The 18,442-nt window shown below is 42.1% G+C and overlaps 1 protein-coding gene across 6 annotated transcripts in view; it reads left to right on the plus strand.

Annotated features, from left to right (window-relative positions):
* The window catches only part of LOC144531881 (putative E3 ubiquitin-protein ligase HERC1), a 44,699-nt gene that overhangs the window by 23,390 nt on the left and 2,867 nt on the right, over positions 1-18,442 (plus strand). For 3 of the 6 annotated variants that reach the window (XM_078272236.1, XM_078272235.1, XM_078272237.1), the window contains exons 40-73: positions 190-902; positions 1,676-1,880; positions 3,541-3,710; positions 4,358-4,441; positions 5,246-5,432; positions 5,552-5,679; positions 5,894-6,117; positions 6,326-6,585; positions 6,754-6,806; positions 6,911-7,108; positions 8,302-8,467; positions 8,567-8,816; positions 9,503-9,731; positions 9,851-10,128; positions 10,638-10,765; positions 11,858-11,985; positions 12,190-12,417; positions 12,930-13,057; positions 13,240-13,439; positions 13,620-13,731; positions 13,928-14,059; positions 14,239-14,337; positions 14,620-14,793; positions 14,883-15,167; positions 15,288-15,353; positions 15,503-15,628; positions 15,749-15,887; positions 16,081-16,262; positions 16,381-16,536; positions 16,657-16,779; positions 16,980-17,082; positions 17,585-17,754; positions 17,870-18,008; positions 18,134-18,303. In XM_078272236.1, coding sequence (XP_078128362.1) covers positions 190-902; positions 1,676-1,880; positions 3,541-3,710; positions 4,358-4,441; positions 5,246-5,432; positions 5,552-5,679; positions 5,894-6,117; positions 6,326-6,585; positions 6,754-6,806; positions 6,911-7,108; positions 8,302-8,467; positions 8,567-8,816; positions 9,503-9,731; positions 9,851-10,128; positions 10,638-10,765; positions 11,858-11,985; positions 12,190-12,417; positions 12,930-13,057; positions 13,240-13,439; positions 13,620-13,731; positions 13,928-14,059; positions 14,239-14,337; positions 14,620-14,793; positions 14,883-15,167; positions 15,288-15,353; positions 15,503-15,628; positions 15,749-15,887; positions 16,081-16,262; positions 16,381-16,536; positions 16,657-16,779; positions 16,980-17,082; positions 17,585-17,754; positions 17,870-18,008; positions 18,134-18,303 — 6,133 coding nt within the window. The remainder of the gene's footprint in view (positions 1-189; positions 903-1,675; positions 1,881-3,540; positions 3,711-4,357; positions 4,442-5,245; positions 5,433-5,551; positions 5,680-5,893; positions 6,118-6,325; positions 6,586-6,753; positions 6,807-6,910; positions 7,109-8,301; positions 8,468-8,566; positions 8,817-9,502; positions 9,732-9,850; positions 10,129-10,637; positions 10,766-11,857; positions 11,986-12,189; positions 12,418-12,929; positions 13,058-13,239; positions 13,440-13,619; positions 13,732-13,927; positions 14,060-14,238; positions 14,338-14,619; positions 14,794-14,882; positions 15,168-15,287; positions 15,354-15,502; positions 15,629-15,748; positions 15,888-16,080; positions 16,263-16,380; positions 16,537-16,656; positions 16,780-16,979; positions 17,083-17,584; positions 17,755-17,869; positions 18,009-18,133; positions 18,304-18,442) is intronic. The other 3 variants (XM_078272239.1, XM_078272240.1, XM_078272241.1) reach the window with 3 other exon arrangements.

Raw genomic sequence — 18,442 nt, forward strand, 5'->3', positions numbered from 1 at the left:
TGTTAGTCTTTATTTTTCCTCCTCTGCAATCTGTCTAACATCTTTATTTTCATCATTTACCCCCCTGATCTTACTTTCTTCTTGCTTTTTCCTCTTCATTCTTAAATCCATTAACCCCCCTGTTGAATCCGTCCTGGTGTCACTCCATGCTGTATCTGTGGGTTCCTCCCATCCTTTCCAATAACTAAGCTCCATGAATTCTTGGTCACCCAGCGACACGCCGATCATCTCATTGGAGCCCTGTGACATATCCTGCTGTGATGTCACCCCACTCGGAGGCCTCAAACCCACGGTGTTGTTAGACCTGATTTATTTGATGGGGCTGCTGGAGGAGCAGGGATGGCTGGGGGCTCATCCAGCCTTAAACCATAAAAACAAAAACTCAGAGGAGAACATTGAAGAGAGAGAGATGGTCGAGCCAGACCCCTTCCCATCACCGTCGTCAACCAAAGATGCCACAAAGATCGGTGACCATCATGAGTTGACCTGTCTACCCCAACCTCCGCAGACATCCCAAACCTCCAAAGTGGATGCTTTTGCACATGAACTGAGAGCAGTTAGGGTTTCATACCTTCTTATTGGAGCTTTGAAATCCCTGACTGTCATTTTTAGTTGTGAGAAACTATCAGATTTGCTCTTAGTGCCTAAACATGACCCTCCCAACTCCTCAATTAGTCCCATTTCCAGCCCAAACCCTGACCAGGCAAAGGCCAGCAGCAAACAGTGGGATGAGAGTGCTGAGCTGAGATCGGTGCTGCAATATGTGGTGCAGAGCATGGTGAAGTGGGCAGTCAGGCCCTGCCCCATCAAACAGGGCGTGTCTCTTGTAGACCTGGAAAGGGCTCAGATCATGATCTACAAAGGTGCCCTTAGCAGACTGCAGGAGGACAAAGAACACAAAGGTATCTAGATTTATGGATAAGATTGCAGATACTTTGGTAGTTATTTTAGTTTGTTATACTGTGTTGCAGAGCTGTAGGTTTGAAACTTGGACTTCTGTCAGGCTTAAATTACAAATGACTTGGACTTCTAAAGTCGGGAAACTATTAAGAAATTAATAAGATATTGACATGGAGGTCTTGCTTAGCCACACAGCATGATTATTTCATTATTTGGCCTTGGCAGTGAAATGACTTATATAGTATTAGGGCTGCAACTAACGATCTGTTGATCATTTTCTCGATTGTTTGGTCTACAAAACATCTTAAATGATGAAAAATGCCCACCACTATTTCCCAGAGCCTAAGGTGACGACTTCAACTGTCTTGTTTTGTCTGACCAACAGCAGACAACCCAAAGATATTCGGTTTACAATAATTTTAAGACAAGCAAAAGCTTCAATGCATTAAAGAAGCTGGAACAATCAATTGTCAGATTAGCCCATTTGCTTTCTGTTGATTGACTAATCTTTTCAGCTCTAGTTTGTATGTAAAAAAAACCCCACTATAAACTGCTTTAAAATTAAAATGTTTAAATGATACGACACGCTAATAATCAACATTCAGACCTGAAAGACTTGCATCTTGACTTGCAATTTGCTTATGAAGACTTGTGACCGGACTTGTCCTGAAAGACTAGGGAGTTGGACTGACAGATTTAAAAACTAAATAAAAAGCATAGTATAATAATAAGTACTGAGTGTGATCTGACCTTCCTCTCTTCTTTGTCCTTGCAGAATCTGGCCACCTTCAGCCCATTTCTAAGTCCTCCAGCTCCGTGTCCTTGTACAGCGCGGGTTCAGAAGGCACTGCCATCTTTGGCCAATCGAGCAGAGCCTCTGCCTCATCCTCTAACACTGACTTGGCATCCTCTCTGCCAGCACACCTGCAGGCGGATGGCCTTGATAATTTTAACCCTTTCTTTCCCATCAGCCTCCTCCAGTGAGTATAGAATGGGTTAATCATGAATGATTTTCATTTGATTTAACTGTTGGTTGAGTAATTCATACTAAACATGTTGAATGGACACAAACACAGTAACTAGAGTTATCTTCAACCCTCATGTTGTTACTGATTGCTACAGACCTGTCTCTTTTGGCAGCAGCAGCTTTTCTGAAGTCCAGGGAATGGGTAAGTTAGGATGATAATGAAAAAAGAGAGTGAGGATTTTGCCTGCACTGTCTGTAACCTCAGCTGCAGTTCTGCCTGCTTGTTCTTCTCCTAACCCAGACAGCTGACCCTAGTGTCAGTGTTATCCCTGCTTTAACGAGGCAAACAAACAGCCTCAGCGCTATATACTCAAACAGAAAATCAAATCAAAGCCCTCCAGCGAGGAGAGTTTTGACAAGAATAGTACTCGCAGTACAATTCCCTTATTGTACAGGGTTTCCCGCAGAACATTTGTTAGTTAAGGTGGTAGGGTTGGGGGGGTTCTTTGTGCGACTACAGACTCTGTACTACATTTAACAATTATTTATTAAACACTAAATATAAAATTTAAATAATATATAATAATAAATAAGAAAGTGCAAAACAACAGTCAAAATGTGCAAAGGTGATCCCAGTCACTGCTTATGGCAGAGCTGACATCTAGCATCGCTACAAGCTATCCTTGGTTTTAAAAAGATCAATTCATGGGCCCTTTGGTAATTGCACTCTTTTACAAGTGGACCATTGATGCTTATTTTCATTACAAACACCATACAAACTATACAACACTATACAAATGGTTAAAAATATTTGTCCTTAACAACTGAAACAATTTTAACAAACTTTACAAACTAAAGTGCAAAAGAAAGTGCAAAACAACATTGTCAAAATGTGCAAAGGTGATCACAGTCACTGCTTATGGCAGACCTGACATCTAGCATCGCTACAGGCTATGTAAATAATGCACATAAAATACAAACGTGAGCAAGGACGTTCAACAATCGCCATTATATCGAATCAACAGGCACGTGCAACCTAGCTAGCAGGTGAAGAACTCAAACAACAAAATCACCAGCTTACTTACTTTAAATTTGCAAGAACTATAGACTAATACAATAACAGGCTTAAATAAACCCAAAACATAAGTTATACGACTTACAGTTCTCACGGACACACGCGCAATATCAACTGGCTAGTTATCCTCCAGACAGCGACGGACCACGTCTCTTTTTCTTTCTCTCATTTCGGCCGTGTGGCGCGCGTGCCCCCTCGCGGTGTGAAGCGCGTCCGCGCTATTCTCCGAGATGCACTTGACGGCCTTTTGTGCATTTGACAACCTAGTTAAGGCGGTAGGGTTCCCCAGCTTAGGCGGGCCGCCCGAACTGCAAAGTGCTGCGGGAAACCCTGTTGTACCTGCTTCTCTGAATGCAAGTCGATACAACAAATACTGGGCTTGAGCATAATGTTGAGATTCAAATAATTGACATAAGGATACATGCCTGGTTTATTGCAATGTTTAGGCATCTCCAAATGTAAAATCGGGTTAAATAAGACTCACCTTATTCCTTCAGATACGTTATATCTCAAATCTTTGGTCAGGACTGAGCACTGGCAGTAAAGCACCACTTGCACTGTGTTATTACTGTATATACTTTATCTTTACTCCCTCCAGGCACATGGTCTTAACTCGGTTCCCCACGCTTACCGGCCTGGTTAGCGCTCCCCCCGTGCTGCACCCTTGCTTCAGCCTGGCCAGCTCTGCTTCTTGTGATGCCTTCACAGAGCAGCAGACTAGCTTCATGGAACCAGGTCCCTGCAGCACACAGGCCAGAAGCAGCCTGGGTAAGAACAAGCGCAGAGATGTCAATGGGGGAAAAGCTGTCGGACATCAATACATAGACAAGAAAAGAAAAAAATGTCTCTCCTAATTTAAAATTAGTGACAAACGACATCCTGTGTTAAAGAGAATAGCTCTGCTAATCGTTGCAGTTCTGCAGGTCAGTTCATTTTTAAACAAACTTTTTCCCCATGCTGGCTTCATATTCAAACACGCTACTAATATAATTTGAATCTTAAGTTATAGTAAAAGGAGTGGATTTATGATTACTCAGTGGAAACTCTCTTGCATGGTCTTATATGTTCAGCTATTTGTCTCAAAACAGCACGTGTTTTGTTTGCAATTGGACAGATATGGTATTTAAACTATCAAATGCATGCATGACACAGTTTGTGCTCCCACATGCTTGAATGGCACCATTTTTTTCATCATCAGTTATGTTGGTGTTATTTTATTTTGTGCTTTTTGTGGTCTGTAAACTAATAAAGCGAAGCAAAAACTGATGGGGGGGAAAAAATAAAACAAAATGTGAAAATAATTTATTACTTTGACAAATTTACAGTCTACACGTATGAACATTTATAAATGGAGCTGTGGGCTTGTTTTTGTTTTCTGTTTTTTGTGTACTTTTTCTTTTCTCCTCAACCACCAGAACGGACACAAATGTTTGTCACCAGTCGGTTGCTAGAAATGGGATTCTCTATGAGACATATCTACTGGGCCATGGAGGCAGCAGGTACTGCTTTGTGGAGTGTCTAATATCACTAAATCCTTTGCTTCCTCGGCTTTCTATTTTAACTGTCCTTCACTGTGGGCTGCAGCCTTTTTCTAGTATTTGGCATACATAAAAGTGTAGTTTTTGAATTAAAAAATGATGCTGTTACTCATGGTGGAAATCAGTTGAGGCTTTCTTGTTATTTTGTTGTTTTAATGCAAAATTAACAAGCACCATGTTACAATTGTCATATACTGTATATTATGATTAGTACATGTAGGATTTTCAAAGAGCACAAAACAATCTGTACCTCAGCGACTGTACCTCCTGGAGCAATGTAATTTGATGGGTAGTTTTCAGATTTTACTCACTTCTTATGGTAAAAAGGCAAAAATGCAAATCCAATTTTTACTAAAATGTTGCAGAATATACAGAATATATCTGCTTCTAGGACTACAATTTCACCACATGGTAAAGGTGAACAAATTCAGATTTTTTTGCTCACGCATGGCATGTACCAGTATTATGTCTTAAAATACATTGTAATGTTTTCAGCATCACCCATTTTAATCACAAACTCCCCACATTGTTAAGTTGTAGGCCTTCCCTCACGGTTTTTTATTTTATTTTATTTTTTACAAATTTTACACACTAACCCGTGTCACACACTCTGTATCATCAGAGCATATGTGCCAGTCTGACCTCAGACACTACACAGAAGCGTGGTCATCTGGTGGTGTTGTCCAACACGAATTAGAAATGCAACACTCCATGAGCCATCTTTTCTTTTTGAACTCAGTTCAACTTCCCTGTGGTCCCTCCCAGATGTAGCAGGTCACTTGGACTCGCAAACCATCGAGGTGTTGGCCAGCTGGATGCTGGAGCACCCCCTGACAGAGGAGCAGCAGGCAGCTGACTCAGCTAGACCCGAGGGTGCTCCTGACACCCCGTCGTCAGATGGGCCAGAGACAGTGCAATGTCCTGAGCGCTCCACCAGTCAACCCAATGAAAGGTCAGGGATTTGAATAACATACAGACATTTTTTTTTTAAATTGGTACTGGCATGATAGTATTATCATTGTTATATATACAACCAGTACACTGATGGACTGTATGTTGTTTTGTTTATAGTCTGTTGCCTGGGCTTGACTGGATAGAGAGGGAGAACTTCTTGGATGTCCACCTCACTAGGAACAGACCTCCTCCAGCACGGCGGCGACGCTCAGGCCCGAGTCAAAGGACCTCTTTCCGAAGGGCAGGTCAGAGTCACCGCTTTGAACCAGAAATAAGATGTGCTCATCAAAGCTCATGTGTTAGTAAAAGCAGACATTGTAAAAAAAAATGAAGAAAAAAAACACAAATGTCTACATGCTGGTTTTAAGCTTCCATTACCTGGTTAAAATATTGTGATCAACCTGTGCTGTGACTCGGAATAAAAACCTTACTACAAATTGTATTCATTTTCATTTGAAGCAAACACCATCTTTTCAGACTTGCCATCACCCAACCCCCTCCCGCAGCTGTACCAGCAGCACACATCGGTCAGCGATTGGCCAGAGCAGGTGGAGTTTCATCCCTTCTCTGCTGAGGAGTCAGAGTTGGGCTACATGGATGACCCATACAATGAAGAAACTTATGAGGACCTGCTCACCCCTTCATTCTTCAGCTTGGAGAGAGACACGCTCCAGATAGTGGAGGTGGCACATACACACACTGTCACCAAGGCTGCATGACATAAACAAAACACAAATACAATTTTTGATTACTTTGAATATGCAAGTCATGGTGGGCCTGATGTTGCCTTTTTGTTTAATGGCTTATTTGAAACATAAATGTATGCCTGTTCTTTTATGTCATTGTTCCTTACTAGAAATATCCTGATGAATCTTATCACCCTTCTTTTAGGCCAGAGAAGAACACAGTCAGATGGTGAAGTGTGAGCTGTGCAACACCTTCACCCTGCAATTTAACAATCACATAAAGCGGCGTCACCCAGGTTGCGGTCAGAGTGCTGCACGCAAGGGTTACGACAGCACCGGGGCCTACGTGGATGTCTGGTTCAAAGGGGAGTGTGGCTCCAACTTCCCCTTCTACCTCCTCTGCAGCTCCTGCAGAGAAAAGTATTTGGCTGCAAACCTGAGCGACTCAAGTTCTAAATATGAAAGGTATAGTAGATAATACAGGAAATAATGGATGCATGCAACACACTACACATAGCAACCAATAATGATACCTCTAGACTGTTTCTTGTTCTCATACTTTTATAAAGACTTACTAAACTGGTTATTTACTGGAGCCTGTTATTCAGCATTGTTCTCTTTCTTTTGCTTCAGGATTAAAGGTCTGACATCTGATTTGATTGGCCAATTGGACAGCACTTCTGATGGTAGGGGAGGTCACTAAAGTGAAAGGTGTACAGCAGAACGATTTCATTTTTACAATGATTTTACAATGAATTTTATAATATGAATGGTGCTTCCGTTTGCTCAGATGATTGGGAAATGAGCCACCAAGACGAGTGTGACACAGACAAGCTGACGGGACTGGAAGACTTTGGGCTTTTGCTGAGACCACTTGGGCTGACTGAAAATAAGCTGGTGCCAGACCCCATTGCCTTCACTGAGCCAGATCCCCTCGGAGCCCTGGTTTACAGCTCAGCTGACCCTACAAGAGCAGTAGCTCCCAAAGGTATTGTGTTTTGGTATAGAAAGACCAAAGTCCTATCATTGGCTGAATGCATTTTAGTCACTTTTGGAGACGATATATGATATATACGGGTGGAGTACGGAAAAAAAGAAAGGGGGAAAAAAACAGTTCCGTGCAAAGCTGTTCATTAGTAAACGGACATACATTATCCTGTTTAAATCGCAGGGCAGGGGCTGACAATAGACCAGACCGGCATTGTGTCATCAAGAGCCATTCGCCAAGGTCGCACCCCATTTTGGGAGAAAGAGGGAAAATGCTGAAACGCTGTTATGTAGCAGGTTGTGAAACAAAAAAAAACAGAAGAATCCATATCAGATATGAGGCACTAAAGATGCATGTATATTCACTGTAGGTGTGGTAAATTGCTAAATAAGGCTGGTGGCAACTGTTACTACTGATGAATCGCTACCGTTAGCTTGAGTGGGAGGCTGCTACAGTACAGTCTGGTACAAGCTGTTGGCTCCAATTAAATCTCAGCCTAGCCTTGATCAAACAGTTGGCTATTAAAAGGTTGGTTATTTACACTTACCCTAAAAGATACCTGTTGATGTAATCAAATATGTATCGATGTCTGGGTAAGAAATAACCGGCCACTCCGGGTCATTGATCCACTTGGATGGGGGAAGACTTAAGGGACATGACGTCAGACCAGTCAGCCTTAATTTATTAAGGTATTGTGAATGTGCAGGTTCAGTTAAGGTTGCAAAATAATTGTCTAATAATATCTATGAAATAAACGTTTGTTTGACAAGAAATAAATGCATAAAAAAAATATACCAAACCACCTGGCCATATACAGAGCAATTACTCCTTAGCTAACTGTTGACCTCTTGTTCATGTTGCAGTGAATGTTTTTTATAACTTTATCTCTGATAAAAGATTCAGCCCACTTGAAACACACACCCACATTCCCTCTGTACTTGTTGGCAGGAGGAGAATCCAACCACAGTCAAATGTGCTGCAGAAAAGTTACTCATCACTCATTTATCATAGCTGGGCATCTGAAGCAGACATAAAGTACTCCCAGTTGTCCCATTCGATCCAGTATTTTGACTTTTTTGCCTGCCCACACCAGATGGTGTGTAAAAATGTGAGTTTAGCAAGATATATCAGGGATTTGGCCATAATGATTTACCATAATATAATGCCTTTTTAAATGTGTTTTCCCTCACTAGGGAATGCCCTTGTTGAGCAGAAGACCTCTCTGAGCCTTGGACAGCAGGCCGTATCACTGAGGGATTCTCATGATAGACTAAAAGCTTTAAGAAGAGTCACCTCCACAGCCCAGATCCTGCTAGCTTACAGCATGGTGATGAGAGCACTGTCTCAGACTGCCTCCAGGTACGTTTGACCAGAATATATAGCCTTTATGAGATACTTTTTTTTTTTCACAAATTCAATGGGGTTTTGTTAAGAGTCTTCTTGTATCTTCCTCTCCAGTGCATCAGTGTGCAGCCACTCTAATGGACTAGAGTCCTTGGGTCTGGCAGATATCCGTATCCTGGTTCGTTTAATGACTCTAGCAGCAGGGGGCAGGGCTCACGCCTGCGTGGACAGACAGTCAGGTGTGAAGGGGCTGGCGAAAGAGCGCAACAACTCCACCTGCCTCAGCTTCCTTACCTCAGCCATCGGCAGTGTGGTGTCCCACAGCCCTACTGCTTACAGGCAGCTAGTGGAAATATGCACTCAGGTCAGTTTTCTTCAGTTAATCCACTAATTATAAATACTGTATATGGTAATTATAGGGCCAGGAGATATGATCTAAAATATACATCACAACTAGAAGGGCATTCGGAGAGCGCAGACCTCCGCCAAGGTATGCCTTATCTCGCAGTGTTAACGAAAGTGAAGTGCCACTAAGTTTTATAAGAAAATTGGGCCAATAGTTTTTTCTATAATCCTGCTGATAGACTGACAAACAAACAAACAAACAAACAAACTGACCATCCAAACAAAAAACATATCCTCGACGGAGGTAATAACAATATCACTACATCAGTTCTATATCAAGTGTTACATTTGTCTTTCATAACAATAAATTAAATTTTTTTGTTAATACATCAGTAAATTACACTTTCTTTTTTGTGCTGGCTTACTTTTATATAATTGTATTTACAGTGTTCAGTTTAATACTGTGGATTGCTGGACTGGACTAATGTTTGGTTGAAAATTCAATGAGAGTAACTTTAGGTTGGTAATAGACTAACTAGTAATTCATAAATTTGGTTTGTTGATCAGCTCTACTAATTATAAATAATGAAATGATGACACATTTCAACATGTAATTATCTGGGCTCATCCTGGATTATTGAATTGTGAAGACATGTAACTGTTAGCAAATGGATGGAAATATCTTTTTAATGTTACTGCCTGTAGGACCTGATGGCAGCAGCTACAGGGGTGAACATTGGGGCCATCAGTGACCCGCAGCAGAGAGATTGTCTGAACTCCAGTCTAACAGCTGCAGCCCAGGGAGCCCAGCAACAGAAGGACTACAATGAGCAGACGCCCCCTACATTCTTGGTCACACAAAATCTGGTGTCCCTGCTCACTGAAAAGTGTGTTCACTGCTACAGCCCAGATAAGGCAGAACATGAGGCTAATGGTGAGAGGAAGTAGTACATTTAAGTAGTTGTGTTGGTATGTATAATTATTTATTACAGTGTTTAAAACCTTGTGATTTTGTTATTCATCGTAGCTCTCTCCTCTGCATATGTGACCTAGATACAGGAAACCAAGGGGTGTCTTCTTCATCCTTGCCTCCTTCCCCTTTACCCCACCTGAGTGCCAGAGTGGGCCCTCTGGAGCTGGCTAATGCGTTGGCAGCATGTGTCCTGTCTGCCAGGCTGACCAGTAAACACCGCCGCTGGGCAGCACAGCAGCTGGTGCAGGCTTTGGCTGCCACAGGAAGGGACAGTCCTAATAGGCCCCAAACATACAGTGACCTGGCTGGCGACTTGCGCAAAAGTCCTCTCAAGAGGCTGGAAGGACATTACAACAAGGTGAGGGACTCACAATGTAATCTGCATTATAACATGTTTTTTTAAAACAGGATATGTCTCGTTTTTGTTTACCCTTGCTGCAACCTTATTGACCAAACAGTGTTTCCCTTGTTCTCACAACAGGATGAGATGTTTTTTTGGTTTGTTTTTCAGAAAAAGTCCTGTTTAGAAACTCAGGGCCATTCATTATCCACATAAACAATCTGTATGCTTATTTTTACTCCAAAACAGCAATCTTTGCGCTTTAGCTTGAGAATATGAAGAATTTTAATCACAGCTCTAATCGTTACTATGCAGAGAATTAAGGCCTGTAAAACATCCACCAAGACAGGGATTATTTGGTGGTAGCATTTTAAAAACAATATGTGAGACACAGACAGGTGTGAATATTCAAGTCTCCTTGGACCTAGTGAGAACCTGGCCACTGGCACATTTCAGTTATAGCGGGGGCAGGTCTGGTATTTCACAACAAGTTAAAGGAAGCTTTCCATTATTTCTGTTCTGTTCAGGTGACCAGCTGTTCCTGGAACAACGACCAGAGTTTGCTGGCTACATGCTCTCAGGACAAGGTGGTGCAACTGTGGAGCATCGGCCAGAACACTGTGGAGTTACAGACCACCTTCTCCTGCATTACCAGGTTTTGTCTGCTTGTTTCCTTAGTGTTTTGTCCAGTGAGGGTTTTACAGTTTCATGCTTATTTTAAAAGAATATCCATTCATATTTATATCGACTGAATTGAAGGTCTCTTTTAAAGCTACGTTGTGTAAGAATTTCTCCCATCTAGCGGTGAAATTGTATATGACAACCAATTGAATATTATTCTCTAGCCCTTCCCATTCCGAGCGCGTTTTAACTCCTACGGTGGCCGAACCCGAAATTAGCTCTCTCCATCGTTTACACGCAACTGATCTAGCCACTCCAATATTAACTTTGGTCTTGTTGCTTTGCCTGTCGCGTTGTCGTTTTAATAATTTATTTTTGCTTCCCTGGCGAGTAATCTCCCCCCTTGCATTCGTCAGGGTGCCACTAGGTGTAAGAGGGCGAAAGGCGGAGGTATGTCCCTCTTTGGCTAATGTATTTTAAAGATGGAGGCGCTACATGGCTGCCGTCATTCAAGCGAGTCACTTGTATGTATTCTGAATGATTCTGAATAGCAGATTCTACGCTTACAAGAATACTTTGATTAGTAGGTGGAAGGAATTACACATGAATGAGTACATATTTGTGAAAGAAATGGTTTTTGCTAAGAATCAACTCAAAAAATTACACATGTAGGTTTACATGTAAATAAAATGGACTGACATTTATGTGTTGGGTTCTTGAACTTGATCATTTTGTTACATTTGTTGGCCATCACGCTTGCTGTGCTGTAGCTTGTAATAACTGTTTTAAAAATGTAAGCTTAGACCTCGATAGATTATCTGACAATTAGCTATAATGGGAATGAGGTAAGGTTAGTGACTAACTGTCAACTAACTGTGTTAATTGTATCCATATGTTAAGTCTGAGAATATGTAATTTAGCAAGTCTCACATCATTTTAGCCTAATGCATATTATCAAAAGTTAATGGCAAGTTTCTTGGGTCTTGTAGATGAAACAACAAACCTAGACATTTCTGAAGATCTAACAGAGGGGGTTGCAATTCTATCAAAGAACTGGGATTACTTATAGTTGTAAACTTTTCCTTTCTCTCTCTCTCTCTCTCTCTCTCTCTCTCTCTCTCTCCAGTAAGACGGACAGATCAAGCAGTGAGAGGGCTGCTAGATGTCATCACATGTCTCCTGTATACTGGAGTACAGGGGGAAACTTTTTGGCCGCTCCAGAGAACATACACATCAACATCATGAACATCAGGGGTAAGTCTGTCTTTTTTTACTATCCATCTACTATCGTGGCAGGACCCTGCTTGACCTCATGTTTGTAATGAAACTTTTCGGTTGTACGTTATTGCTGCATAACAACTGACTAACTCACTTGTAATATTTCTAATTCAATTCAGTCCTAATAATTGTAATAATGAGAACAGTTTCTACAATTTGAAATGTTCTGTTACATTACAGGATCTCACTGTCACGTGGAGGCTCAGTTGTCTCGGGTCACAGCCCTCTGCTGGGCTCAGACCTTCAGCTTGTGGGCTCTTGACCAGCCAGCGGCCTGTAAGAACAGACCTGCTGAGAGCCTGTTGGTAGGACGGCTGGATGGCTCCCTCTGCTGGCTGCAGGTCACGATGCAGCAGATAGACCTGACTGTAAAGAGCACCGAACTCACCCATTGCCACAGAAAAGAGGGTAAGGGGACTGCCACACACACACACACACACACACACACACACACAAAGATATTTCTCTACATTAAACCATTGCATCTTAAGAATAAAATAAAAAGATTGATACCACTCGCATGTCTATGCGGTAAATATAAAGCTGCAGTACAGCGGGCAGATAATTAGCTTAGCTTAGCATACAGTCTGTAAGCAAAGGTTAAAAATACACCTACCAGCACGTCTAAAACACTCTAATTTTAACATATGATATTTTGTTTGTTTAATATGTACAAATGTACACTAACAGAAATGTAAAAGCAACACATTCTAGATTTACAGGGAATTACATGCTGGAACTATTTCTTGCTGGATGCAGTGACTTCCTGTAGTTTTTTTTTTTTTTTGGTTTGGATAGTGCCAGGTTAGCTGTTTTCTAGCAGTCTCTTTTCAGTTTGCTATGCCAGGCTAACAAGTGTATTTTTCAAACTGTCAAACTATTCATTAAAGAGATTGATCTTTTCCTCTGATTCCTTCTAGCTCCCCAGTGTGTTGCCTGGCACAGTGAGGACAAGCCTTTCGCAGTGGGCTACTCCAATGGAAAGATCCTTTTAGCCTCAACCGAGATCTATGAGAATGAGCAGCCTGTAGTGCTGTCTGTCTTCCAGGTTTGTTTGCAAAATGCACTCCAGAGCACAACCAAAAAGACAAACAATTGGATGTACTTCATACCCAAGTCAGTCGGCATATGTGACTTTGCTGTTTACACATTGTGACATAAAATTTACATTGTATCATTTTCCACTGTTCTCTTATTGACCACTCCACTCTCCCTTTCTTTACTCTACAGGATAGTGTGAGTTCTCTAAAATGGGACCCCACAGGACACTTACTGCTCTGTTTGGGCAGGTCAGAGGTAGTGAAGATACTGGGACGCTCTGGGGCCACCTGGGTGACCCTACACTCCCTCATTCACACCAGCAGCGTGAACATCGCTGAATGGTGCCCACTTGCTGGCAGAGCACCGGATCCCAGGCTCATGGTGGCTGTGTGAGTAATTAATTATTCTTTCTTTCTCTGTTAAATATTCTTCCTCTTTCTTAATTTTACCCTTAAGAACAGTAACAATGATACAGTACAAAGAAATGGAAGCAATCAGAGAAAATCTATGTCATATGTTTATCTAAATATGGTGTAGATTCTCAATACATTCTCTCCATGTTTCTATAGAGGCTGTCAGAATGGCTCTGTGCATGTCTGGACACTGCCACAGGGGGGTACTTTTGTGTCTTTGCCCAACATATTGAACTCCCAGGGCCAGGATAAAAGCACTGATGTCAAGGTCAGTTTGGATCTGCTGTTGGAGCTCCTTTTTGCAGCCACAGTTTTACTAATAACTTTAAATGTTGGTATGATAAAACCTTATCAGGATTTTATGTTATTAAAATTGTATGTTTATTTTATTTTGACCTGTGGTGTTTGCGACAGTCGCCTCTGATTTAGCTCATGTAATCATTCAGCTCTGTTTTGTTTTACAGCAAGAGCATGCAAAGTGTGTGTTTGTACTTCATGGCCACATTACGGCAGTGAAGTCCCTGTCATTTTGCTCCAGTGGATTGGCTCTGGTCTCTGGAGGGATAGGAGGACTGCTCAACATCTGGTCCTTACAGGTCAGAAAACAGCATACACAGTTTGCTTGAGCTGAAGTCAGTGCAAAGAGCCCTTACTTAACAATCAACTTTATCAAATTACCCCAAAATGTAACTATAATTGTGTATTACTCTTAACATCTGTCAGGGGTCTCATTTTTCATAATCTTAATCCTCCGTCTTCTCTGTGCATTTTACAGGATGGTTCAGTTTTGCAGACTGTTACAGGTTTGGGTTCAGTCGTCAGTACTACCTGGATACCAAACTTGGGTGTAGCCGTCTGCTTTGGGAGGTCAAAGGTATCACTTATAACTTTTCTAACTGTCACCTGGCTTTAACTTCATATTCAGCATACAGACATGAGAGTGGTATCAATCTTCTCATCTAATTTTTGACAAGAAAGCTTATTTCCCAAAATGTTGAGCCAGAATATCACTTTGCTTCTCTTCATACTATTCTATACTAATGTTAAGTTCTATATTACTTATCAGATATTACTATTTAATAGCCAATTTAAAAAAGTGCCCACATTTTTGCAGATGTCACTTTACAGTTCTGTTCTGTCATTGTTTCTTTTCCAGGATGTTTTGTTGATCTGCTGCACCCCTGACTGGATCAGTCAAAATCATGTGCTAGCTTCCTGTCGTATGGTCCTCAGAAGCCAGAACATCCTGGGTCTAAATCGGGCACCTTGTTTGGCTGTCTTCCTGGAGAGGCTGCCCATGCTGTTGCAGGAGCAGTACAGCTATGAGCGGGTCATTACTGATATTACGTTTTAAAGTTGTTTTGTGTTGTTTGTGGGCCTCAGCTGAGACGTGGTTTTGAATTTCGTCTCTTCATGCAGACCCACGTGGCGGCCGGTGACCAGCTAGTCCACAGTGCCTTCCTGCAGAGCCTGGCCTCCTTGACTGTTGGTTTGTCCTTAGAGAAACACCTGTGCCGTTACCCACGCCCTCCACACCATATCAGTCCTGATGCCCACTCCTGCCCGTCAGAGTGGAGCTGGCTCGCCACTTATGCCACTACTGTCCGGAGCGCTGAGGCTATTTCCAGTGGTACTGCCTTCCCAGAATCCTTCAATCTTTCAGAGTTTCAGGAGGTGGAAGTCACTGAAATCACCAAGGCACTAGTGAGTGGTGACAATAGTCTTTGTGCTATTGTTGCATATGTTCCAGGAATCTGAATTGACTGCAATATACACAAGTTTCCCCAATGTAGGCAACTATTGAGAGACTTCTCTGTCTTCTAGGACAATAGTAAGTGGAGCTTCAGGATGGATGAACAGCTGATGTCGTGGGCCACCACCAGACCAGAGGTACACAGCTTAGCCATCTTGAAACAGTACACACAATAAATTGCATTTCTCTTTAATTTACTGTCTGTCTGCACAATTAGATACTATTTTCTTTTAGCTGGAGAGTTATAATAGGTTGTAATTTCTATTTCACCTGCTGGGTTTCACAGGACTGGCAACTAGGGGGAAAGAGTGAGGTGTACTTGTGGGGGAACGGACGTTACGGACAGTTGGCAGGAATGGGAACCAATCTCATGATGCCTACTCTTGCACCCTCTCTTTTACAGACGCAACAGGTAGGAACTTTTTCACTCCGGACACAGACTTTGCCTCAGTCCTTTGACTTTGCCTCAGATTTGATTGCTACTGTTTTCTAACTTTTCTCTCCCTTTGTGGGTGTATTCATTGTCATTCAGGTTGTGTGTGGACAGAACTGTTCCTTCCTGGTGCAGTCCAATGGGACAGTACTGGCTGTAGGGGAAGGACAATATGGCAGACTGGGCCAGGGGAATTCTGATGATCTCTATGTCCCCACTATCATCTCTGCTTTTCAAGGTACAGTATTCATCCAGGGACCAGAGCTTTTGCATGTTGTGATGAATTTTCATCAGAGCAGGGGGAAAAAAAAAAGACATTTCCGTTGTTATTTGATGTGGCACTTTCTACTTCAGCCTAATTGTTAATACATTTTTCTCCGTATTCTTAGTTTCATAAGTTGAGCTTTATTGACTCTCTCATCTGTGGGCAGGGTATGTGGTGACTCAGCTGGTGACATCCTGTGGATCCGATGGACACTCCATGGCCCTGACTGAGACTGGGGAGGTGTTCAGTTGGGGAGATGGAGATTTCGGAAAACTGGGCCACGGCAACAGTGAAAGGCAAAGAAGACCCAAACAGATAGAGGCCTTCCAAGGAGAAGACATCATTCAGGTAGAGATAAGCCTGCTTTGAACTCTTAAGAGTATGGTATAGGAAAACAGTTTGACATTGACAAATCAATTTAACTCTGTTTTTGAAACTTTGATATGGCTTTTCCTTCTCTTCCCAGCTTGCTTGTGGTTTCCGACACTCAGCTGTGGTAACAGCAGATGGGAAACTGTTTACTTTCGGCAGTGGGGAATCTGGTCGTCTGGGTCAAAGGTCAACATCCAACAAGATGGTGCCTGAAAGGGTGGCTGCTCTGGAGGGGTATCATGTGGGACAGGTAAGAAAAATGGACTGTGTTTGTTTTAATTAAATTCAGACGGTTATACAGTCTCACCAGTGAAATAAGAAAAATGATTGAGATATAACTCAACGAAGCTAACTTGGTGACCTTTTTCAGGTGTCCTGTGGTCTCAACCACACACTAGTGCTATCCCTCGATGGCATGGTTGTGTGGGCATTTGGAGATGGGGATTATGGCAAATTGGGAACAGGTTCCTCTACAGCAAAATACTACCCTCAGGTAAGTGACAAAGGCCCAAATTCAGGAGTCCTCAAAAGTAAAAACACAGGTTCACATTTATGTTATGTACCTGGTTATGGTGAATATCTGTCATGCTTATTATTCTTTTGTATACATTGCTTTAGTCACTTATTTTAATTTTAATTGAGTGCTTTTAGATAGTATAGATGAAATATTATATTTGTTGTTGCTATTTTCAGAAAGTAGAGCAGCTTTGCAACAAGGGAATTAAGAAGGTCAGTTGTGGAACTCAGTTCTCTGTGGCGTTGGCCTCTGATGGACATGTTTACACATTTGGACAAGGTACGTTGTACTTGTTGTACTGTGTGTATCCATTTGGTTTTTGAAACACCTACAATGTTTCTTACTTATGTCATAATAACTATGCACCAACTTTTTTAAGTGTACATTATTTGATTGGAAATTCTTAAATTGACTCTTCAAAAAACACAAACACAAAGATTTGTATTTACATCTAAAACGTGTAAAATTGTTTGTACTTATTGTATTGCTGTCTGCCAGTGTCTTTTCTTGAAGCTATGACTTAGACCTGAGCCCCACATTTACAAATCTGACACATTGGATATTTAGGTAATTAAAAACACATTTGTTTCCTGGGTCTTTTGGACAATGACTGTTATGTGTCATGATGTGCAACATGTCTGAACCGTATGCTAGTTACCTCACAAAAAAGTGTTGATGCTGTTGACACGGAGGGAATGTTCTCCTGCTGCATGCAGAAATAATATACCATGTTCTTCGTTTAAATATGCTGATGTGTTAATTCCCCTTGTTCATCACTCAGAGCGTCTGATCGGCCTGCCGGACTCTATGCTGAAGAATAAATCCTGCCCCCAGGTGGTACCGTCACTGGAGGGGCTGTTTATAGAAGATATTGCCGTGGGCTGTGAACATGTGCTCGCCCTGTCTTCCACTGGAGATGTTTACGCTTGGGGCTGCAACAGCGAGGGACAGGTAAACAACATCCTCTAGAACAAAATGATACACTTCACAATCTGATCTTTGCTTTTATTTAACATCAGAAACACTATTGTTGTCATATGTGTGTGTGTGTGTGTGTGTGTTCTAGCTTGGCCTTGGACACTCCAACCCAGTGAAGGAGCCCACGCTCATAACAACCCTCCAGGGGAAAAACATCAGACAGATCTCTGCAGGCCGCTGCCACAGTTCAGCATGGACCACCCCCTCTACCTCGATGAAAAACTCAGGTACACACACACACACACACACGCAGCAACCTACAGTACACATGTACACATGCAAATACTCTTTGTACCTCTGATCCATGAAAGAGAATACACTTGGGACTCCCACTTCTCATCTTTATCTCTAGGTGGCTCTGGAAGTTTCCAGCTAGGCCTTCCCCAGTCTGTTCCTCCCCAGTACAACACTCTGAAAGACTGCAGCCCCGATGTCCTCAGTATGCGCCTCAGGGTACTCTACCACTTTTCTGATCTCATGTACAAGTCCTGGAGGCTGCTCAACCTGGATGCCAAGAATCCGGTAAACTTTGATCCCATTTTCTTCCCTTTTTGATATGTTAAGAGAACAAAATGTTAGGAAAACATTCCTGCTTATAATAAAGCACCTGCTGCTTGTTAGTTCTCTCTGTGCTTCACTGTAATTTTTTCATCGTGATGCC

This window comes from Sander vitreus, chromosome 16 (genome assembly GCF_031162955.1).
Source record: "Sander vitreus isolate 19-12246 chromosome 16, sanVit1, whole genome shotgun sequence".
NCBI lineage: Eukaryota > Metazoa > Chordata > Actinopteri > Perciformes > Percidae > Sander > Sander vitreus.